At 45.6% G+C, this 23,165-nt stretch overlaps 3 protein-coding genes across 6 annotated transcripts in view; all 3 read right to left on the reverse strand.

The window, feature by feature from the left end:
• Window positions 1-234: 234 nt before the first annotated feature.
• On the reverse strand, window positions 235-2,015 carry TSTD1 (thiosulfate sulfurtransferase like domain containing 1). Of its 2 annotated transcripts, none has more exons than XM_001381630.5 (4): window positions 1,499-2,015; window positions 1,279-1,407; window positions 497-659; window positions 235-386 (listed from the first exon to the last, which is right to left on the reverse strand). In XM_001381630.5, the coding sequence occupies exons 1-4, from the start codon at window positions 1,602-1,604 to the stop codon at window positions 338-340; spliced, it is 447 nt and encodes a 148-aa protein (XP_001381667.2). In that variant the 5' UTR covers window positions 1,605-2,015; the 3' UTR covers window positions 235-337. The 2 variants fall into 2 exon arrangements, with proteins under 2 accessions (XP_001381667.2, XP_007485013.1); XM_007484951.2 differs by having other exon boundaries at window positions 1,279-1,386; window positions 1,499-2,003.
• Window positions 2,016-2,127: 112 nt separating this feature from the next.
• USF1 (upstream transcription factor 1) lies at window positions 2,128-9,333 on the reverse strand. 3 transcript variants are annotated; one of them, XM_007484953.3, is made up of 12 exons: window positions 8,655-8,791; window positions 8,188-8,283; window positions 5,607-5,699; window positions 5,370-5,419; window positions 5,119-5,234; window positions 4,724-4,825; window positions 4,261-4,456; window positions 3,925-4,012; window positions 3,720-3,778; window positions 3,505-3,599; window positions 3,131-3,259; window positions 2,128-2,886 (listed from the first exon to the last, which is right to left on the reverse strand). In XM_007484953.3, the coding sequence occupies exons 3-12, from the start codon at window positions 5,612-5,614 to the stop codon at window positions 2,797-2,799; spliced, it is 933 nt and encodes a 310-aa protein (XP_007485015.1). In that variant the 5' UTR covers window positions 5,615-5,699; window positions 8,188-8,283; window positions 8,655-8,791; the 3' UTR covers window positions 2,128-2,796. The 3 variants fall into 3 exon arrangements, with proteins under 3 accessions (XP_007485015.1, XP_001381670.2, XP_007485016.1); XM_001381633.5 differs by lacking the exon at window positions 8,188-8,283 and having other exon boundaries at window positions 8,655-9,333; XM_007484954.3 differs by lacking the exons at window positions 5,607-5,699; window positions 8,188-8,283; window positions 8,655-8,791 and having other exon boundaries at window positions 5,150-5,234; window positions 5,370-5,420.
• Window positions 9,334-10,643: 1,310 nt separating this feature from the next.
• The window catches only part of ARHGAP30 (Rho GTPase activating protein 30), a 29,886-nt gene continuing 17,364 nt past the window's right edge, over window positions 10,644-23,165 (reverse strand). The window contains exons 4-12 of the mRNA XM_007484955.3: window positions 17,512-17,594; window positions 17,197-17,304; window positions 16,737-16,864; window positions 15,638-15,809; window positions 15,303-15,406; window positions 15,146-15,223; window positions 14,346-14,726; window positions 13,291-13,565; window positions 10,644-13,146 (exon numbers count right to left, since the gene is read on the reverse strand). Of these exons, the coding sequence (XP_007485017.1) occupies window positions 11,410-13,146; window positions 13,291-13,565; window positions 14,346-14,726; window positions 15,146-15,223; window positions 15,303-15,406; window positions 15,638-15,809; window positions 16,737-16,864; window positions 17,197-17,304; window positions 17,512-17,594 (3,066 nt within the window). The 3' untranslated portion in view covers window positions 10,644-11,409. The remainder of the gene's footprint in view (window positions 13,147-13,290; window positions 13,566-14,345; window positions 14,727-15,145; window positions 15,224-15,302; window positions 15,407-15,637; window positions 15,810-16,736; window positions 16,865-17,196; window positions 17,305-17,511; window positions 17,595-23,165) is intronic.

The raw sequence follows: 23,165 nt of genomic DNA on the forward strand, positions 1-23,165 counted from the left end.
ATTACTTCTTCAACCAATGGAGATGAACCTGAATTGGAGAGGCAATGCCTTTGAAAAAATCATAATGCTTTCAAGAATTTTATATGTGTATGTATGTATGGGTTTGAGGGAATGAAAGAAGCAGGAGGAGAAAAACAGCCCAGTAGAGGAAGAGTAGAGTCCATTTTCCAATGAATACCAGGGTTAGGACAAGGACCAAGGGTCAATCTTAATAACAGACTAAACATTTGCAGGTTTTTCCATTAAATACTCTTTATTAGGTTACCTTGTGGGAACAGCTCTGAACCCATATATAGAAAGATTATTGAGGGAAGGAAGGTATTGGTGGCCCTCCTAATTAATCCTCCTTTGCTTGCCATGCCCTGTAGGCATCTTCATAATTAGCCCTGTGGAAAAAGAACAAGAGAATGAGAGAGAGAAGGGAGGGAAACACCCCATTTCAAACCATCATTTACCCAATGCTCCCCACTCCTTCCCCTGTACCCTTTTCCCATACCCCAAGTATTCAAGCTCCCGGGCAGTTTGCATGACATGGCAATCATCACTGCCAATCTGGCAGAAGAAGACTAGGTTCTCTTCTTCTGGTTTTGGCTTCTCCGCAAAGTATGTAGCCTGGAAATCAGATGGCTCCATTAGAAGGGCATTCTCCAGTTCTGACACTGGGAAAGACATGGGGAAAGAATGGAGAAGAAAACAGCTAAGCAAAGAGGAGTCATATCATTCTGCCCTGATGGTGATTCACAGCCTCCAAAAAACCCAAACCCTCCAAAATTGTATTCTCATTCTCTCTACAAATACATATTCACATACATCTGTAAATACACACAAACATACTTGCCTCCAGTGAAAAATAGGCTCCCATTCCAAACATGCATGTAAACTGACTTGCCTTCTAAGGATTCCAAGATAACTAGCTCTCAGAGGGGCAACAAAAAGACATCCATCCCTGCAGTCCTTTCCTTTTTAATTTATTTTGTGAACACAATCCCCGGCCCCAATTGGGCCCTGACGGCAGCGATCCCCGCCTCCCTATTGTCTCACGGGCTCCCACTCGGCTACTTCAGGTGTCATTCCCTACGGTCCCTCACTGCCCCTTATCGCATGGCCCCTGCAGGGAAATCTCCTATCCCCGCCCCAACCTGCCATCCCTCGTCCCCGCCCCGAACTGCAGGCTGCAGAGCAGAGGGAGCTGTTCTTGGCCCCCCAGAGCAGGACTGCTGCGGCCCCCCGCCCGACATTGACTCCATTCGGGCGGCCAGGGCGTGGCCGCTTCCATACCCGGAATGTTGAGTGCCCCAGGAATGGTCCCGGTGGAGGACTCCTCTCGAGAGCGCACGTCAATAAGCCGGACCCGGTCCCGGTCAGTGGCCAGGATGCAGCGGAGCTCTGGCAGTGACATAGCCGGGGCTGCGTCAAGGGAGATGAGGGAAGGGGCTGGTTCCTGAGTATCTTTCTCGGATACCCCCTCACCCCAGCCAAGTCAGGGCCCCATACCTACCCCCATTACCGCGGCTCATGTTGCGGACCTCCATGGCATAGTGCCCCCCCTCCGGGAGGGCGAAGGGCCCAGCCTCGATGCCCAAACCATTACAGTTCGGCAGCATCTTTGCTCCAGACTGCTGCCGATGGAACTGGAAGAGCCCCCAGGATTCGCACAGCTCAGCTAAGCTCCGCCTCCGTCCCCATGGAAACAGGAGTGGAGGCACTGCAGCCTCCTCACTGGGCAAGCTCTCAGCCCAGGGTGGGGGTCACTGTCGCAGAGGACTTAGCCTGGGAAAGGGGCCCTGGGGGCTATTTACTCTCCCTCCCATTTTGCAGAATAGGGGCACTGAGGCTCTGGCTGAGTGACCTGCTCAAGGTCAGGACTAGTGGCCTCACTGGAACAAGAAATCAGGCCCTTTAGCTCCGGGGCAGGTAGTCTCCATCACTCCACTCCAGTGGTCCACAGTAGAGACTCATCCTGTTCTTGGGTGCATGATGGAGCAACAGGCTTAATAGCTCCTGGAATCACTCATTTCCCATTGGAAGATGACTCATCTGGTCACCAATCCCACGAACTTCCCACTCCTAGGTCCCCATGCCACCCCCACCCCCCACCACATCACCCCACAGAATACTAGACACAGCTGTGGCTCTGAACAATTTTATCTTTCTCTAAAAAAAAAAAAAGGAAATAAAGGGGGAGGGGGTGAGAAGAGCAAAAGAACAGCACCTCTGCCTGTTCTTGCCCTCATCCCAGAGATTTCTGGGCCCTAAATCCCTGCCCTAATTCCTTTTCCAGCTCTAACATTCAGTACCTCAGTTCCCCCACCCTTGCTAAAGCCTGTCCCCTTAGGGGACTCAATCTCAGGAACCACAGAGCTTCCAAATGTGCCTCTCCTACAGGTCAGAGAAGAGAGGCTCCAGTTCTCAAATGCAACACAGAGAGGTACCAGCTGTCCATCTCTCTAGCTACATGCTCAGATTAGTCACATATAGGCCATGAGTGTGATATCCAGAGTAGAAACAGCACATGCATGTGCAAGACAAGCACAAGGGCCCAGGAGAGGGAGAGGGGAAGGAAAAGGAAGGCTGTAGGCAGGTTTGTGCCCATCCTTTTGTGCCACACTCGAAGCTGAAGGCCAGAGAGCATCATTGGGCCACAGTTCCTTCAGGTACTTCAGTAACTCTCACAGCTCCACTCCTCGTGAGGGTAGTGGGGTGAGTAGGTACAGGTGAATTCTGGTGCTCCTGGGCTGCCGGCAGTCCTAGGGAAGGGGCTTCATCACCCAAGCCCACAGGAAAATTCCCCAGGGTTTAATTGGCATCGTTCTTGATGACAACCTCTACTCCGTGGTGTCGCAACTGAGCTCGTAGCAAGAGATTTTTATTCTTCAGATCCTCTACCTGGCCAGAAGAAAGGGAAATTAATAGTGAATACCAGGCAGAATCAAAGCAGAAGGCCTAAGGACCACCAGCTGTTCTGCCTGGCTCACCAAAATGGAAGTGAGGAGAGCCAAGTCTTCTCAGGCCCAACACAAAAATGTCCTGAATCCTGTGGCATGTGCTTCTGGGCATCTGGGCTAAAAGGAGACTCAGAAGAGGGGGGAGGACACTATTCAAAGAGGGCTTGCCCCTGAGGAAATCTGACCTGTTGTCGAAGGACTTCATTGTCCAGCTGCAGCTGATCCAGCCCCTGCAATTCCTCTGACAATCGATGGTTGCTCTGTCGTAGTTCCTGGATGTAATCACAGGCTTTGGACAGGATGCCACCTTTACTCTACAGAAAACAAAGGATGAGTTTTAAGATGCTGGGTTTGCAAGGTGATAAGGGGATCAGTGTTGCCCTGCCTGCTTAGAGCTACTCCCTATCCTGGAACTGGGGCTGGATTTAAAGGGGTGGGGTGGGGGGGAGAAGGCATCTATGCTTTAAAGGGAAAAAAGAGACACCTGTGGAAGTTGCCCTGGCTCCCATGACCACATCCAAGGGGAAGGCCCAGAATATCCAACAGGGTCTTCTCTAACCTGTCCAGACTTGGTGTTCTCCATGGAACAGTCCGGGATGATCTTAGACAGCTGTACGATCCAGTTATTGATTTTATCTCTGCGGCGGCGCTCCACTGAAAGTTGGAGAAAGCAGGATGACTTGGGGAGTGTCTCAAGGTAAAGCCATCTAGCCCCCACCAAGCCCCGACTGCCAACCAAGTCCTAGCCTCAGCCTCACCCACTCCAAGTACCACCTTCATTGTGCTGAGCTCTTCGCTTCTCATCTCGGGTTGTCCGAGGAGCTTCAGATTTTCTGAAAATAAATTGGGGGCAACCAGTGAGAGAACAAGTAATACAGGATAGGAAAGACAATTTGGAGTGAGGGATTTGCACGTGGAGATTGGGGGAGTGGGGATCAGGGTAACTCACGAGAAATGAAGAGAGGCAAGGGTCACTCACGGGGAGTAGGGATGTGTCCTGGGAGCAATTGAGCGCTGGGTTCCCCCCTGTAGCACCTCTTGGGGTGACATCATCACAAAGAACTGACCTAGAATTGGTCATAGAAAGGGATTATAAAAAGGTCAGGGGATGTGAAACCTATCCTCCAATGAAAAGTAAAGCCCCCCTCCCTCATCACATGGCCTTATCCCATGCCCCAAACCCACATTCTTTTCAGCAGCATTAGGAAATGAAGGGATACCTAATTCTGGCCCCTCTACTACCTACCACACTTTCTAGCTCCTCTAGGCACCCTCTCTTGCTCACCCACCATTATGATGATATTTCATAACTCACCAGTTCCAGGAGGAGTAGCTTGTCCTAGCAGTGCCTCAGAGCCTTGAGTAGTAACAACAGTAGCGGTGCTCCCAGCACCGGCTCCCCCAGCTCCTTCCCCAACTGCTGTACTGGGGAAGTAGGTATAGTGTGTCTCTGTGGCAGCCCCTTCTGTCTCCACTGCATCTTCACTGGTGAATGCCCCCTGAATGACTGCCTGGTAAAAAGGGAAAGTTCCAATCGCATCTCTCCTTGTGCCACAAAGTTCTTGGGGTTCTAACACCCCAGAGTTATACATACCTAGGGAGAGGGTACCCTTGCTGCCTCAAGACCACAGCAACCTTAGTTCCCCTCTTCTCCACCTCTTGTTCAATCTAAGGACCCTCCTCTGGACTCCTTGCCCATCTTTCTGGTCACCCCCCCCACCCCCCACCTCACCTTTCTCAGAGCCAAGTCTGCTCCCCAAGCTCATATTCCTTCATACCTGGGTCATAGACTGGGCTGCAGGGTAGCCGCTGATGGCACCAGTGCCTTCAGTCTGGCCATCCAGCTGCCCCTCAGCCACCTGGATCACTCTGTACATCACCTGGGAGGAGAGAAAAGAAAGAGGAAAAAAGTAACTGCTGTGAACCTCATAGTATTCCTGAAAGAGGCTGAGGGAGTAGGGGGTCCTCAGAGGAACAAATGAGAAAATTCCATCTCCTAGTCATGAAGAATAACTCACAGCTCAGGAAGTTTTGTTTTCCCCAAACCAGAATTTCCTTTATTTCCATACAGCAGCCTTCCCCACCCATACAAGGTCTCCCCAACCCATATTCAACTGCCTCCCTCAACCCAAACCCCAAGGCATTTCTGTGGCTTCTTGGGGCCCCCCCTTACCTGGCCCCCATTCTCAGTGCGGAAGACGTACTTGACGTTGGGGTCAGGGAACGTGGCAGCTGACTGGATGCTGGCGATGGCCACACTGGTTGGATCTTCACCAGTTGCCACTGCACCTGAGATTTTGGAGCAGCAAGAGAAGACTTCATAAATTCTCTCAGCCTCCCCTGCCATTCATGTCACTTAGAATGGTCATAGAAAATGGTGGCTTGGTGTTATTCCCATTTCTGATTCTCTGACCCACAACTTACCCTCCTGGATCTGCACAGTCCCCTCCTCTGTCTCAGCTGCCTTTTGCTGCCTGTTGTGGGAAAGCAAGATGGAAAAACATGGGGGGAAAGCAGCAAGCATCCGAGGCCCTGAAACCTCCTAGCACTTACATTCAATGGCATTTTCAACACAGCACAGGTTGGGAAAAAGATTCAGAAGCTTATACTCTAGGTTGGGCCTTATAGGGACCTCATCTCTTACCCAACCCTTTAACTCACCCCTTCATCTCTCTGCAAGGGGGCACATCCGAAGGGCTGTTCTTTGGCTTAAAGTCTTTGCACCTCCTGCCTCACAATGCTTCCTTGTAAGTCCTGTGAGGGAAGGGGGAAAAGAGGAGAGGAAAAAACAACTTCCTATAAGATCATGGACCTAAGTAGGCCTTCTTTTGCAGGAGCCCAAAGTCTACAAATATTCACATGTGAAAAACAAGCTATTCTTCTGGCAGACACAAAAAATGTTTAAATCCTTATCTTTCATCTTAGAATCAATATTATGTATTGGTTCAAAGGCAGAATAGTAGTAAGGGCTAGGCAATGAGGGTTAAGTGACTTGCCCAGGGTCACACAGATAGGAAATAACTCAAGCCAAATTTGTACCCAGGACACCTACAACTCTGGGCTTGCAGACACAATTTTCAGTAAATCTCTCAACCCCAAGACTTGAGGAAGTAGATGGGAAGGCCATTTTGTGCACAAAGTCATTCTCCTTCTGGCTATAACCCAAGTAAGTAGGGTTATATGGAGTGATGGACAGGAAGGTTTGTAAACAATAATTTTCCTGGCTGTATTAATTATTAATATTATTTTGCTTTGCTAAGACAGCAATTTCATGGAGTTCAGCTATAGCCAGGCATGGCCATGTTGGCAAAACATCACCATCAATTTAAAGAAGTAATAATTTACTGCACTTGGTACTGTTTCCTGAGACTACTTTAGAGGATCCACACTGATTTAGACTGATTTAGGCTCTATGTGGGAATGGTGAAAGTTTCTCCACTTAAAAGAGAAACCTATCTTTCTCTGTAGGATAGGGAAATTGAGTCTCAGCACAAAAAAAACCCCCAAAGACCAGTCTAGTTTTCTCTCTGTTCTATCCCCAAAGACTTTAGGTTAGTTTCTAGGATCAAACCAAGCCAAAAAATAAAAAATCAATCTTGTGTCTGAGAACCAGCACCTCGAATCCTCCTCCTCCCTTTATTCACAAAATCTTTCCCTTCTGGGTTTAGCAATTTTAATGTTGTCATGGTAATAATATAGCAAATGCTCTATTTTTCAGAGTAGAATTAATTTCAGGACACCATAGGGCCCAAGGTTTTACTCTGTTCTGAAAGAGAAGGGGACTGGGGTAAAAATCCACCCATAGGCTAAGCTAGGCCACTCGAATCCTTCTGATTCCCAGTTCTGAGAAGAGAAATAAAAGGGCTAGCCAGAGACAGATGGCACTGCCAAATCCAGGCACCTAACAGTTTTTACTAGGAAGATTATGATTTATAAATTCAATTCCCTTTCAAGGAAATAAGGCTCCAAACACAACAAAGATATAAAAATACACCTCCCTCCCTTCTTTGCAAAGTGGGGGACTATGTGTGGAACACAACAGATAACATTCTTTTTTTTTTAATGTGTTTAGTTTTGCTAAACTGTTTTCTTTCCCCTTCCCCCCTTTTTATTCTATATAAGGGATAGTTTTCTGAGTGGGACAGAGGAGAAGGATACATTGGGAAATGTAAACCAAAGTCCAGGTTCCAGAGCTGAGAGAAAGTGGTTAAAAAAGGGGAACTGAGAAGTGAAAGTGAAACTTGAAGGGGAAGTAAAGAGGGAAGGAGGGTGGAGGAGGAAGGGAAAAGAAAGAGGAAAATAATGGGAAGGCAAGGAGCTCTTCCAACCAAAGGGAGAAATCTACCTCAAATACTTTCAAGTTATCTCTCCAAGGCTCACTGCCATGGCTCCAGCCCTGTCTTCAGGGAGACAGAATGGGAATGAAGAGAATCAGAACATAGCAAAAGCTCACCAAGTCCCTCTGTCACCCACATATGCCAAGGGCAACTGAGGGCACCAAAGGAAGGTCAGGGCCCATTTGGAGAGATATTAATTACTACAGGAGAAACGGTAATGGCCAGACACCAGAAAGTGTCTGGCTCTATCAGGACTTTGTGAGGCACAAATTGGGGGTGGGCAGAGAAGACTCCAGGGAGTTGTGCTATGTACTCTCAGAACAGAACAGAACGGAATTGGATTTGTCACCACGTTCAGACTTAAAAAGAAAATTTAAAAAGCAACCTGGGTTATAGACATGGGGGTAAAAACCAGGGGTCAAGACTTCCAGCTTGAAAATCTTTTCTCTTTCCTCTCCTCTCCCTCTTCTTTATCACTCTCCATCATTCTCTGCCTCCCTTCCTCCAGTCTGTATCTCCGTATCTCCCTCCCCCACCAGATCGACCACTAGTGTGAATGGTGTCCTCATTGCACGTCTACACTCCACTGTGACTCTTCTTGACCAATCCCCTATTCACTCCAGTTCCCTCAACAATTTTGAAAGAGGCTGAGAGGCAGGAGACAGAGGGAAAGGGTTAGGAGAGATACAGAAAGAATGGGAGAGGAGAGGGGCAAAGAAGAGAGATAAGTCAGAAAAAAAGAGGGGGAGGAGGAAGACAGGTGGAGAAGAGACATAGCCTAGTCAAATGGATAGGAATAGAAGCGAAGTGGGGGCACCACTGCCTCCCCCAATAATGATGCTGATCCCCCGGGCTACCAGGCTGTACTGCAGCCCCCAGGACAGGCATCAGAAGGGAAGCACTACCTTAGGGGAGCTGGGGTCCTGTCTCCTTAGGATTTGCAGAAGTTGAGACGAGATCGAGAGGCGAAGGAAGGAGGCAGCCCCAAACAGATCCAGTCCCTTGTTACATTGGGAAGGGCAAGAAGAACGATGGGGGGAGGGGGAGGGGCCAGAGGGGGAAGGAATCTTGGAGGGGGCGAAGGCGGGGAGGGGGGATGGAGGGATCCGGGAGAGGAGGGGCCGGGAACTACGGAAGGAGGGGTCGGAGCAGTACCTAGGGAAGACTGGGGAGTGGGCGAGGAGAGAAGAGGACAGGCTGGGGAAGACCAGGACGCGGCCCCTCCCCCACCTCCCCAAAAACAAAGGCTCGCTCGCACCCTCGCCCCTCCGCAAGCTTCCCCCGGCCAAAAGGGAACGAACGACCCAAAGCAGCTCCCCTTCCTCTCCTTCGCAGCCTGACCCCCCGTTCCGTCCCTTCGCCCCGCACTCACCAGCACAGGGCACCCCAGTAGCCGCCGACTTCCCTCGACCGCGTTCTCCCCCTTCGGCCCCAGGTCTCTCCATGGGCAGCCGCTCATGCGCACTGATTAGCCATCGCCATGTCGGTGCGGGGCGGAAGTGTCTCTCTCGAATCCGCCTATTTCGGCAGGAGCGGCGAGTGGCACCGCCCACTTCCGGTTACCGCCATATTGGTGAGGGGCGCAACGGAGAAGCGTCCCCCTTTATATGAGAGGCGCAGAAGCAAAGTTGAACTGGCTACACGCAGCTCGATTGGGGATGGGCTTGCTGCCATCTAGCATCGAGGGGAGGCGACTGGATCATGGTGTCATTTTGGTTCCGGACAGCTGACAACCCCGGCCGTCCACAATGGGTCGAAAGCTTGATGGAGACCATCTTAAGTCCGGGAAGGATGTTTGATATGGCCGCCATCTTTGACGAGGGCTGCTTTGGTCGCCATCTTGGGTCTGGGCACCCTCGTGAAAAAATTTCCAGGATGATGAAAGAACCTAGATAAGCGCTCGTGCATCATCTGTCAAGTTCCGGGTTTTACAGCGCGGCAGAGCTTCTTGGGGGATTTAGATCTCCGAGTCCTGAGTCTCCTTAAAATCCTTTCTGGGTCCCTTCATAAACATTTATCCGTGTCACTGGTCTCCAAAACCATAACCCCAGGGACCTAAGTGATACTTGTTGCACAAAGCCTCAAAAAAACCCTTTCATTGGTCACCATCCTACCCTAGAGAGTTTTTATTTTAAAACATAAGGTGACCATTGACCCATTAATTTTGGGAGGAGCTCTCAGTGAAGAAATTACTACTAATCCAAGCCAATACCTGCCCAAGGGCTTAAAGAATTGCCTGGAATCTAAAAAGGTCAATTCCTAGATTGGCTCTCTATTCATTGCCACACTGTATTTTCTATAGCCCCTTCCCTCAACTAGCTCTTAAAAATATCCTAGTGCAGTGATAGTGAGTGAACCTATGGCATGGGTGCCAAAGATGACATGAAGAGTGCTCTCTGTTTGCATGTGGCTCCCCCCCTCCCCCCCCCCCCAGTTCATTACTAGAAAGGCAAAGGGACTTGAATGGAGCTGTTCCCCTCCCCCTCTCTATTGTGCCTGGTGACATTTTTTTCAATATCCCTGCCTCTCTGCCCAGCAGCCCAATGGGAGTGCTTCCATCTTCCCCTGAATAGGGCTTGGGGGAGGGCAACACTCCATCTCTAAAAGGTTCACCATCACTGGCCTAGTGTAAAAGGCTTATTTAGCCTCACAGAAACACAGGAATTTGGATTGAGTTCTATCTTTTTTGAAATTTAAAACTATCTTGGTGTCTATATACCATACCTATCTACCAAATATTCTTACCAGCATTAATCCTAACCAAAAACCTGTAACAATCCCAATATCTCATCTTTGGGAATTTATGATTCTTGAAGGCTATTTGAATATCACTACACTGAAAGAAATTATAAATGTGAGGACTACAAAGAAATAGAGGGCAATTTCTATGAAATAATACTGATTTTCAAGTCAGAAGATCTGGGTTAGATCCTGGGTCAGTTATTTATGTGCCTTTGGGCAAGGGACTAAAATTTTTCTGGGCCTGAAGTTTCCCAGTTTGTAAGATGATGTTAATCAAAATGATGTCTCGGTGCTCTTTCAGTTCTAGGTCCTTTAACTCAAGAGATTCTGGGTGAAAAAAAGCAAAAGAACAAAATTAATATTGACTACAACTATGTAATAGCTACAAAACTCTGATATTCAGAAAATATTGTTCTAATGTGGACAGAGAAGATACTTGATACTACTTTGTTAAAGTCAGCTATATGTTCTTTTCCCAACAAACTGAATGGGAAGTTTACAGTCTTCTTTATGGTCATTTATATTACTTAAAAAAAATTATGCTTGAATATTTGTGTTTATTGTTGAATGTTACTTCTTACCCAAGGTTCTTAAAACAGAAATCATTTCCAGTCACATATACATGAAAAAATACACCTTTTATTTCAAATTACTCCCTGCAACTACAACTCCAAAATGGGTCATATGGCATTTTCTCTATGTTAGGAAACAATAGGCCTGTGGTTAGGGTATGTCCATTGTTTCCTCTCCTATAATAGGGCTGGGTCTCTAAAGAAAGGAGTCTTTCCAAAGTCTGGAGATCTGAGAGGTCAACAGATTCTCCCAAGTCCCTAGAAGTTAGGGATAGGGATGGGTTAAGGAACTATGACAACCTCCTTTGTGGAAGAGGAACAGGACCACTTGATGCTGATTCTTCAATGTGCTTCTTGAACATTAACATCCCAAACTAAGTCTCAAATTTCAGGCAACAGAATGGAGATGGACAGCTCATAAAAACTTCCTAGTGTATGGTGGGATATGATGGGTTCTAAGAAGACAGATATCCCACTTTAAAGGAGCTTGGGCATTTGGGTTCAATTTTCATACAATTTTTTTTCAATTAAAACTATCAGTGTTCTGTCTGCCCATCTGTCTGTCTGTCTCCTTACTTTGCTTGCCTATGCTAATGGATTGTACCCTGGGACAAGACTCTGATGCTATAAGTATCCCAAAAGCTAGAAACTTCTCTTCTGAACTAAGTTTCAGATGATCCAAGGTTCTGGCTTTCCACAGTCCGAAAACAGAAGATCCCGAGAAGTTGGTATCTCTCCATTAATTAGAGGTCTGCTAGGGAGACAGCAGGACAGAAGATGGGAGTCTGTTGACTCCAAATCCTCTATTCCTTCTCAAAGCCCTTCCCCCTCCCCAAGGTCAGCATGTGCTTCAAATGCATAGGTTCTGCGTTGTGGGGAAATGACAGTGTTAGGAGCCTGGGATTGTCCAGGTGGCAGACTATGTCTGCTTCGGGGTCCTGCCCCTTCCTGACCTGGGAGTGGGGACTCCAGGCAACTGAGAGGTCGAGCAGAACAGGCTGGAGGAAGGATGGAAGAAGAGGTTCTGGGGAGGAGGCTTCCATCCCCACCCCCAATACAGGTCTGGGTCCTCCTGACAACTTGAGCCTCTGTCCTCTGCCTCTCTCGTGCTAATGCAACAGCAGCATCAAAAGAAAGGCTACCTCCATTCCTCCAAGAGGAACGGGAGGCACGGGTCCCTTGGGTTCCCTCTCCAGGTGTTCCATCAAGCCTGCCAGGCCGTGGGCATGGAGTTGCTGGTGCTACATGGATCTTGCTACTCATTGTGCTAGGCATCTTGGCAAACTGTGGTTTGGGGGGTACCACAGGTACAGATTTGACTTGTTGAACTTGGACCAACGTAGAGGCCAGGCGCATACCCACACCACTTGCTGGCCCAGGGAGCAGCACAGGAGCAGATGGGGTACAAGGGTACAGGACCCAGTTCTCAAGAGTTGTCTGCCCTTCAGGTTCCCTGTCTTCTGGCCTGGGGAATTGTGGGACTACTACCCCGGGAGAATTGGCATCATGATCCTTGGTAGAACTAAGCCTCAAAGTCACTGCTTCTGGGTCTATATCCCCTGAGTGATTGTCCACTCCAGTCTCCTGATCTTCTGCCTCCCCATCCCCACATTCCCTGTCCCCACTGATGCCCTCAGCATCCCACTCAATGCTTCCTCTTCCTTCCTTATCCTCCTGGCTTTCTCCAGATTCTTTGGTCCTGCACCCAATTTCCTCCCCAGTATCAATTTCTTTGTTTTCATCAACTTTATGGTTACCTAGAGTTTCCCAGCCCCCCTCAGTGCCCTGATGGCTCTGGTTTTTGGATTCCCCATACACTGTATGGTTCCCAACTTCTATCTGGTCCTCTTCTCCCCCACCCTCCTCTTTCCTGCTTGTTTGCTCTTGTTCCTCAGTATTCTCTCCATCAACCTTCAGCTCTCCCCCTATCTTCTCATCCTCAACTTTTGTCTCCACTCCAGTCTCATCTTGGCCCTTTGTCATCTCTTCTCCTCCTATAATTTCCTCAGGCTCAACTTCTACCACACCTCCAGGTTTCTCCTCACCCTCAGACTTTTCTCCTCCAGCACTCTCTCTCCTAAACTCCTCCTCAACCTTCACTTCCTCCCCACTTTCAGCTTCCTTTTGCCTTTTGGGCTTCACTTCTTCAATCTTCTTTTCATTCTTTATAGCCTCCCTTTCCTTTCCTGTATCTACTCTGTCCTCAGGTTCCTGACTGCTCTCATCTTCTTTATTAGTTTCAAAGCCCATCTCAGATTCCTTCATCTTATTCTCTCCAACTTCCTCATAAACCCTTTCCTCTCTATCCTCTGAAAATATTTTATTTTCATCAACTTGATCTTCCCTAATCTCTAGATCCTCCTCTCCTTGGGATCCAGGAACCAATAGGGGGCTTAGATCATCATAGGCACTGAGAAAAACATCCTCTCCCAAGTCTTCTTCCTGCTCAGACGTCCCAGGATCTGGGGAGCAACAACTAGGAGCCAGAACAAACAGTGCATCATCCAAAGACAAGTCATCCAGGGGTGGTTCCACTGAGAATTCTTCCACCTGTAAGCAAGAGCAGATACAGCTCAGGAAAGTCTCTGCAATCAGGTCCCTTGAGGGCTTCTTCAGTGAATTGTAGACTCCAATCCTTCTAGTAACCTTTGCCACCTCCCAGCCCTATGCCTTCTTTTACTGTCTCCTGTTTACCTGAGGTCCAGCACCCAGGAGCTCTTCCAGATAACAAATATTAGGGTCATCTTCTCCAGGGGAGCAGGTTCCTTCTGCCAGGACTGCCTCCCTAGTTTCCCCATCAGCACACTCTGGTTCTGAGCTGCTTCCAGAATCTTCCAAAAAGGAGAAAGAGTCCTGCACCTCTTGGGTCAAGGAGTCTTCATGAGCTGGGGGCAAAGAGGGGCCTGGCTTAAGGGATTCAAGGTTGGGGACCAGAGGCGCTGGGACTGAGCTTGTCTCCATCTTCTCATCTGTAGGGGAAGAAGTATTCACTTGTAATCAGAAGAAGAAAACTCTTTGATCCTTACTTGTATTCTGTGCTAGTCAATTCTTAGCATCGATACCCATTATTAATTCTAAACCTGCATCACTGATACTCCCATCAACAATACTTTCTGCATCTATCAGTCACAAACCCTCGCTCTTACTCCTTTAGAATTTCCCAGCACTCTCTGCTCATTCTCTCTTCTTATTCACAGTTCCAGAATTGTGGGGAAAAGGAAAGAAGGAAGGAAGGAAAAGAAAGGAAATTAATCAACCCAGAGAAAATAGGGAGATAGAGGTGTGTGCAAGAGGCTATTGATGGCATTAACTATATAAGACTTTGCCACTTTGGAGAGTGACCTTGGTGGCATTAACTATATTTATCACTTTGGAGAGGTGGGAGAGGTAGAAGGAGGAGGAGGGAAAAGAGAATCTGAATCACAAAATTGTTAAAAACCATTTTCAAAATTGTCAGAAAACAATTGTCAAAAACTGTTCCTATTGGAAAAAATTGAAAAAGGCATTTTCATGTTAAAAAGAAGAGGTTATTAAGGTATCTTTCTTGTCAAAGGTGAATTATCAGGTTCCTTGGCTCACCCTATTCCCAATTCTTTCCCACCTCAAAATTTGGGGAAATGGTCAAGGTGTCCAATCCTCCAATCCAATGGCTTCTAAACTTCTCCAGTTTGAATCTGGTGTCTGATCTCTCAGCCCCTCAAACTCTAGTTCCCTTTGACCTTTCTTCTCCCAGGCCTAGAGTTGTTTACCTGGGGGTCCAGAGGCAAGGCTAGGGCCAGAGATGGGTCGGGCTTGCAAGGCAGGGCATTCAAGTCCTCGAGTAAGTCGTGCCACTGTCATATTAGAGATTATGTTGGGGGGTACATTGAGGATAGATGTAATATGCAGGGGGAGATTGACGTTGTAGGGGTCAGAGATATGGACTCCAGCACAGCGCTCTGCCCGATTACAACCTGCTGCCCGAGCTCCTGCTCGACCCATTCTAGGGGTGCCTGGCTCAGAGCTTGTCCCACTCTGTGGTTCCGCTTCTGTTTCCCTCTCTCCATCTGCTGCCATAGAGACATCTTCGAGACTCTCCAACTCAAGGGGGCTTGGTCGAGAACTATTTGGCTTTCCCAGCCCGTCTGGCTCTGGGGTAAGAGAAAAGAACGTGACTAGATATTTCTTTGAGTATCTCCCCCATCACTGCCCTGTCCTGGGGTTCTCTCCTCCTTTTCTCCCCCATCCACACAAGGGAATGAATGAATGTCTTGAAGATGACACACCAGGCCCTTCCTGGGAGATCTGGGTCCAAGATGTCACCAAAACTCCCTAACCAGCTGCATCATGATTCTTCTCCTATGGCCATCAGAAGGCAGGAGTGTGTGCACACACACAGTCACTGGTCACCTGTACTCCAGGGCCACTCTCCGTACCATGGCTACTTCCACACATACCACCCACATAGATATACACCCAGGCAGACAAACCTACAAGTGCTTTCCCACTGAACTCACAGCATATACTTGTAGACACAGTTACTGATACTCTCATCTTCATCCATACCCACCATCACTAGCTCCTGCTGCAGCACTCAATGAATCCATGCTCTTGGCTGACCGCAGTGACACTTTGTCAGATTTTTCCTCTGTAAAACAAGGATGTGAGAAGGAGCAGGGCTTCAAGAGGAATGCACAGAGAGCCTCTCCCCTTGAACACATACTTACCTCTATCCTCACCCATCCTGGGTGGCTTTCGCTTGGTATCATGACCAGAACGACCCAGATTGAAGATGGACCTCCACTTCCTGACCTTCAGAGACCCCTTCCTCCTTTGTGAGGAGGGGAGTGGAGAAGAGGGAAGAAAAGACAAAATTGATGTCAGAGGTGAGGAAACAACAAGCAGAGCCCAAAGGAGGATTTCAGAAATCAAAAACCAGAAGTAGAGAGACTAGGCATCTAGGATAGAGATCTAAATTCATGAAATTTTAGGAATAAGGGTCAGAACTAATAGGAAAGGAGGAAAACAGAATGGGTAGCATAGGTAGATGTGGAAGGATTACTTGTGATCCCCAATCTCGATGATAGTGTGATAAGGCCGGATCTGTGGGGGTCCATCCCCAGCCTGCAGAACACTGGGAAGGTGGTAAGTCAAGGGTCGGGGAAAGGAATCCTCAGGACTGGCCATTCCCCGTGATGTTGGCAGCATGCGCCACCCAGTCTCTGCCTCTCCACCTAAAGAAGAAAAGAGATTAGCTTGGACAAGAGAAGGAATCTATTCTTGAGAGACACACATCTATGCCTCTCAGTCAGCTCAGGGTGGCCATATACCCAGGGACCACTGGATTCAAGATAAAGATCCCAGGGCATTATCCAGGGGTAGTGAGAAAGAAGAGACAGTGGGCCTATGAGAACATGATTCAAATTAGAAACTGTATGATTATTAACTGGAAGGGGGGGGAAGAGAGAGAGGGGGAGAGAGAGAGACAGAGGGAGAGAGACAAGTTGGGGAGAGGGAGAGAGGGGGGGATATCATTGGGAGTTAAAGTATACTGAACTGGAATTCAGAAGATATGAGTTTTAAATCTGTCTCTGACCTAACTATGGGTATGATCTTAGAAAGAATATTTCCTAGATGAAACCAGGATAACATTGTATACAATAACAGCAATATTGTACAATGATCAACTATTCTCAGACATACAATGATACAGAACAATTCTGAATGACTTATGACAAAGAATAGTATCTACCACCAGAGAAAGAACTATTGAAGTAGAATGCTGATCAAAGCATACTATTTTTCACTTTAGTTTATTTGGGGGTTTGGGTTTTATATGAGTATTCTCTTACAATAATGACCAACATGGAAATATGTTTTGCATGTTAATACATGTATAACCCAGATCAAATTGCTTACCATCTCTGGAAGGAAGGGAAACAGTCTAGATCTTATAATTTCAGAAAGCATATGTTGAAAATTGTTATTACATGAATATTATGAACATAATGAACATAAAATGATATTACAATGAGAAAATAAAATATTTTTAGAAGATGCTATTTTCCTTATCTAGGCCTCAGTTTCCCCATTTATTAAGTGAGAGTAATAAACTAAGTGATCTCTAGGAAACATTCTAATTCTATTTGGAAGGAGCTTACCCATGAGAGTGGCACCTCCAAAGAGCTGGTCAACATGTGTGAGGATGAATTCCACCACAATTGACTGTACTCTCACTTCCATGAAGGCTGCTGTCCCATTGAATCCAGAGGCTTCTATGTCCTTAGACCTGGAGGGTTGAAAGGCAGGAGAGAGTCTGTACCCTCTCCTCTTCCTTCCTTCTTTCACTTAATAGATTCTTCTTACCTACTCTCCTGTAGGAAGTATCCTACAGGATACCTCCATCCAAAAAGGATGACTACAATATTTTGGCTAGTTGAGTCCTGCTACCCCATATTGAAGCCTGTACCTCCAAAATCCTCCCTCTTGCTTCTATTACCTAACAACACACACACACACACATACACACACACCCCTAATATCCTATTCCTGAAAAATGCAACCCTGGTTGGTGTGTGATCTATCATCTCCTGGACTCAAGCCTTCCCCACCCCAACTTACCTTAGCAGATTGGGAGCCCACACAATGGCCAAGTTTCTTGCGTGCATGTTGGTCTGAGCACTAAATGAGGCCATATGCACCAAATGACGCATGAGGTATTCCAGGGTCCTGGAAACCAAAGGGTGAAACAAAAGGAGTAGGAGGGGAATGAGTAATGCATCATAGAAATTCAGGAAGGTCTAGGATTTGTGAGTATTGCCTTTTATATGGCATGGGGGGTTCAGGAGAGAGATTCAGCTATGAGGACACCCTCTAGACTGTGAGAAGTGGGGGGAATTCTCTTCACATTGCATGGATACCAATGGAATATAATACCTGTAGTGTGGGCCAGGCAGCTCCCCTAGGACGTCTCGGATCTTGACCAGGCGCTGAGGCTCTAACTGCACAGCTACAGCTTCCTGGGGGGGTTGAGGAGGGAGGGTGGCATCAAAGTCTGCAAGAAAACTACTGTTCCGCCTGCCCCTTCTTCCCTGCCTCAGCTCAGGACTGAGGTTTTTGGAAATTGCCATTCTCAACCCCTGATCAACAACATCAGCACTCTGTATATAACTATAAATAGCTCTGGACTGCAATTCAACAGAACAATTTAATAGACATTTATCATGTGGCTATTATGAAATCACAAAACCCGACTTCTAGTCCCAGCTATTATTACTATTCTTATTATGTAACCTTGGGTAATCCCCCCTCCTCTTTGGATGACAGTTTCAACATCTGTCAAATGAAGGCTTTGAACTCGACTTCATAGATCACTCCAGCTCTGAGATTTGGGGACTGTGAAGACTCCTTCTATTAACAGAGATTGCAACCCATCTCAGTCTATGTCCTATGAATGAATCTTCCACCAGACATCCCTCTAACATGCCGAAGGACTTCTAATTCTCTTCACATTGCACGGATACCAATGGAAGATATAGGTTGTCAATTAGTTACATCTCCACTCTCACCATGACAGCCCATTCACTTTGTTATGGGGTGCAGGTGTGTACCCCTGGGGTTCAGGAAGGATACCTTTTGCAAGAATGCAAGACTCCAAAACTTAACTTAAAGAGAAATTTATTAATTTAGGAGGTAATGTTGAGAATGGCCAGGAGTATAACAAGGTGAAACAGCAAGATGGGGAGCAGTTCCTTGGGAGGACAGCATGGATGGAAAGGCCGTTCCCCATGAGGACAGCATGGATGGAAAAGCTGTCCTCCAGATGACATCAGTTCTGGAGATTTTATACTCTTTACAACAGATGCTATCTCATGGTGTGGACATGACTCTAGAGTGGCAAACCCTCAGGTATTTGGTGGGGTGAGGTGGTCATCTAACTGGGGTCTGCCTGGAGGCATAAAGATTCCTTAACAAACATATCTTGAGATGTAGCCTGATAGGATCGAGGTATAGCCTGGAGGTGCACCTCTCCATCCATCCCAAATCCAGAGGATGACCAAAGGAGGACAATCATCTCAGAACCCTAGAGGGGTCATTGGATGTTTTTAGGCTCAGAGTCACAAGGATGTAAGGGAGCAAGGGAGTTTCCCTGATAATAGTTTGCCTGAGTTTCTGGGGGTACAGTGCCCATGTCAGCTTTTCTATCTAATGATATCCTTTAAGCAGCATCAATTGTAAAACTGTTGGTGATTGGGCTATGATATAGTCATGCCCACTATCTGCCTCTCTGTTGCCATTCAAATGACCTACAACTTTCATTTCTTTGGAGATGCAGCATTTCATAACTCACAATTATAGAGCATCATTGGAAGAATATTACACTTTTCTTTCAGCAAGAAGTTTGAAGTCATTTACAAAACTGTATAATTTTCCAATCTACTTAACCATTTTCTCCTTTCCAAATCTGATCCTAACTTTTTGTCCATCTGTAGAACCTGCCTAAAACATACATACTAATGAACTAACTCTTCAAATTGTCCATCCAACTGTATGTCATAGTCTGGACAATAGACATTCACTAGCCATTTGGTTTTTCTAGGTTAGGTTAACCTCTTCTTTTTTTTTTTAACTTTGACCTTCTGTTTTAGCACCAATTCTAAGATAGAAGAGCAATAAGAGCTAGGCAGTTGGAATTAAGTAACTTCAGGGTTACACATCTAGGAAGTATCAGGTAAAATTTGAACCCAGATCCTCCTGACTCCTGGCCTGGCTCTCTATCCACTGTGCTACCTCACTGCCTCAGACTAACCTCTTTTAAGGGATTATGAGTCTTATTTGGGAAACTGCAACATCCCAGGGCTTCATTCAATTTACAAAATGGTATTTGCAGATTTTATAGTCAACAAATGATCAGGATGGAATCCTTTGGTCAGCTGTGTGACTATAAAAATATGTTCTTTTGTGAACTACTACTTGAAAAAGCCTATATTCAATGTAAGGATGGATTATTCCATTGAAAAATAGAATTCTACAACTGGTGGAATTCCATGTGAACTGGAATGACCTCCAGGAATTGATGCAGAGTGAAAGGAGCAGAACCAGGAGAACATTGTACACAGAGACTGATACACTGTGGTACAATCGATTGTAATGGACTTCTCCATTAGTGGCAATGCAGTGATCCAGGACAATTCTGAGGGACTTACGAGAAAAAACATTATCCACATTCAGAGGAAAAACTGTTGGAGTAGAAACACAGAAGAAAAACAACTGCTCAATCACATGGGTCGATGGGGGGATATGGTTGGGATGTAGACTCTAAATGATCATCCTAGTGCAAACATCAACAACACTGGAAATAGGTTTTGATCAAGGACACATGTAATACCCAGTGGAATTGCGCATCGGCTACAGGAGGGGGGGGAGGGAGGGAAAGAATATGATTCTTGTAACCAAGGGAAAATGTTCTAAATTGACTAATTGAATAAAATTTTAAAAAAAAGAGTAATAGAATTCTATTCCACAGAATGTTGGACTTAAAGTTTGGAAGGCCAGAATTAAAGTTCTGCTTCAGATACTTACAAGCTGTGTGACCCTGGGCAAGTAACTTAACTTCTCTCAACATCAGTTTCCTCATCTATAAGAGGGGGATGATAACAGCATCTACATCCCTGGCTTTTTGTGAGGATTCAAATTAAAAAAAAAACATATGAAAAGTGCTTTGGAAACTTTAAAGTACTATATAAATGCTAGCTATTATTATTCTCATAAAAAGTTTATAGAGATGTCGTATACATCAGTAATTGTTCATATTCGCCCATTTGCCTTCTCTTGGAAGCAATAAACAAGCATTAAAAATCATCTCCTCTTCCAGATAACTTGAGAACTGAATCCTCAGCACCCACAAAATGGTATTCTTTCCAGCACAAACCTCCTCTTTGTGTTTTCTTTGGTGCCATTTCTATTTCCTCATAAAGCATATTCTGGACTATGATGTTTGACTCCAAATATGCCTCTATTGTAATTAATGATGAAAAGGGTTTGCTATAAAAATATTTACAAGAGCTTTTCCATTTTTTATCTGTTTGTTGTCCTCTCGCCAGTCTCATCCTTAAATTCCCTTAGGTTGACTTTGCTTAGTTTGGTCTCTCACCAAACTTTTTTAAAAGCTGGTTTTTAACCTCTGTGACTTCTCAACATTTTATAAGTCAATACTACTCATAATGGGCAGCAGTTGGGTGGCTCAGTGGATTGAGAGCCAGGCCTTAAGAGTAGAGGTCCTGAGTTCAAATATGCTATCAGACACTTCCTAGCTGGGTGACCCTGGGCAAGTCACTTGACCCCCATTGTCTAGCCCTTATCATTCTTCTGTCTTGGAACTATTGGTTCCAAGATGGAAGGTAAGGGTTTAAAAAAATTACTACTCATAATGCCCCACTATTCTCCAAAAGATCTTACAAATGAGTTGTTCTTTTTAGGCAGTGTTGACCTTGATAGCTAAACCTATTTGATATAGAGGTGGAACGCTTGCTAGCTCGGGCAATTTCTAGGTTCTTTTGGTCTCTTTTTAGTGGTGACTGATTTACATGTTAAACTTCCTTAGGAAATGATGATTATCTCAGGCTGTTCTTTTTATCACTTTTCTAGCTTGTTTAATTTAAACTGGTTAGGTTGGAGCAGTCTCAATTGCTTGAAATCTTCAGTTCATTTTTCCTCCCTTTTGATATTGTTTGAACCTTTGCTGTAATAAGTTGGTGATCTGACTACACAAACAGCTCTCATATCAATAACCAGTTTTGCCTCAGACTATAATCAATTTTGTGATATTATTTGATGTTCACTATGTCTAGTGTTTTAGATTCTCTTCTCCCCCCAAAAAATTAGTGTCCCGAAATTGTAGTGCTTTTGTATAGCCAATAAACTTTCATCTCTCTTGTTTATTTTACACTTTAAAAATGTTTTGCAATACTTTTTAATTACCCTTTATGCCCATTTTGCACTGGTCAACAAATATTAAAGTACATGTTGATTTAATTTGCAGAGTTTTAGACCGGTTTTGTAGGATTTCTCTACTTCCTCACACTCTCCAACTGATGCTGACTAATAAGCTATAATTATTTGTCTGCTGCTATTTTTCAAATGCCAGTAATGTGCACTATGATGAGAGATAGCCTAATACTCCAAAATATTTCTTATTGATTTGGGGTGTTTAGAAGGAGTGAATTGGGGTACCTGGTAAGCCCACTCTACCAACTCCTTTTTCTCTTCATGGAGAACCTAGAAGTGATCTTTCCATTCCTCTGTAATTAAGAACAGGATATCATGATCACAGATCACAGATTTACAACTAAAAGGAACCCTGCACTGTCATCCAGTCCAACTTTCTCATTTTACAAACAAGGAAGCTGAGGCCTAGGGAGATGAAATAATTTTGCCAAGATCATACAGCGATTAAGGAACAGGAGTCAAGAACTGGACTCAGATTCTGTGGTTCTCTAGTCAGAATTCTCTTCATCATTCTAGGCTGCCATATATGATTTAGTTCCCCCTTAATTATTGATATGCTTCTGATCCATACTTACTAAGTGTCCATTGATTGGTCAATGAAAAATAATCACATACTTATAATATAAACATCTAAGTAAATATTCATAGACAGTCTGAAAACTATGTGATTCTTAGTACCCTCTGACCTCTTTTCTGCCAGCTACTTTGCCATTACAGAAGTGGGAGGAAGCTACACAAGGCGAAGGATTGTTCTGTATTTTTCTCCAGAGTTTGTTACCAATCTCTTTATATTTGGCTTGGCTGGTCCTTTGCAAATGTTATAAGGAGAACCAAGAAGTTTTTAACCTGGTTGGCAATAATGCTAAAGAGTAGATTTATTTGCTGGCAAATAAGAATACAAAAGAATGGAATTCAAAACATACTCCCTTAGGTTTCATCTAGCTTTTTGGAAGCTTGCCCTGGATTCATTTGAGAGCCAACCAGGAACATTAAGGAGGAGCCTCATTCCCTCCAGTTCCAGTCAGTCAGACAACTAGCATTTGTTAAGAACCTACTATGTACCAGGCACTGTACCAGGCACTGGGAAAGAAAAAAAACAGTCTCTGTTCCCAAGGAGCTCACAATCATTTAGATCATAATGGGGGAGACAACAAGCAAACAATTATGTTCAAACAAGATCCATACAGGATAAATTAAGGATGGTCTAAGAGGGAAGGCACTAAAATTAAAGCTCTTCAGAGCTTCCACTGAGGCTTGAAGGACACCAAAGAAGCTAATAGGAAGAGACGAGCAAGGAGAGATTTCTAGGCATGGAGAACAACCAGAGAAAATGGCAGGGCTCAGAAGACCGTGTCCTGTTTGAGGAACAGCAAGGAAGCCAGTGTCACTGAATCACAGAGTCCATGGAAGTTAACTGGAAATGGTGGAAGGGATCCAGTTATGAAGGGTTTTAAAACATATTTGATCCCAGAGGGGTGTTAGGGAGCCATTGAAGATCATTGAACAGGAAAATGATGTAGTCAGACCTGTATTTTAGAAAGATCACTTTGACAGTGGAGTAGAAGATGGACCCAAGTGGGGAG

The sequence above is a fragment of the Monodelphis domestica genome, chromosome 2, assembly GCF_027887165.1.
Source record: "Monodelphis domestica isolate mMonDom1 chromosome 2, mMonDom1.pri, whole genome shotgun sequence".
Lineage (NCBI taxonomy): Eukaryota > Metazoa > Chordata > Mammalia > Didelphimorphia > Didelphidae > Monodelphis > Monodelphis domestica.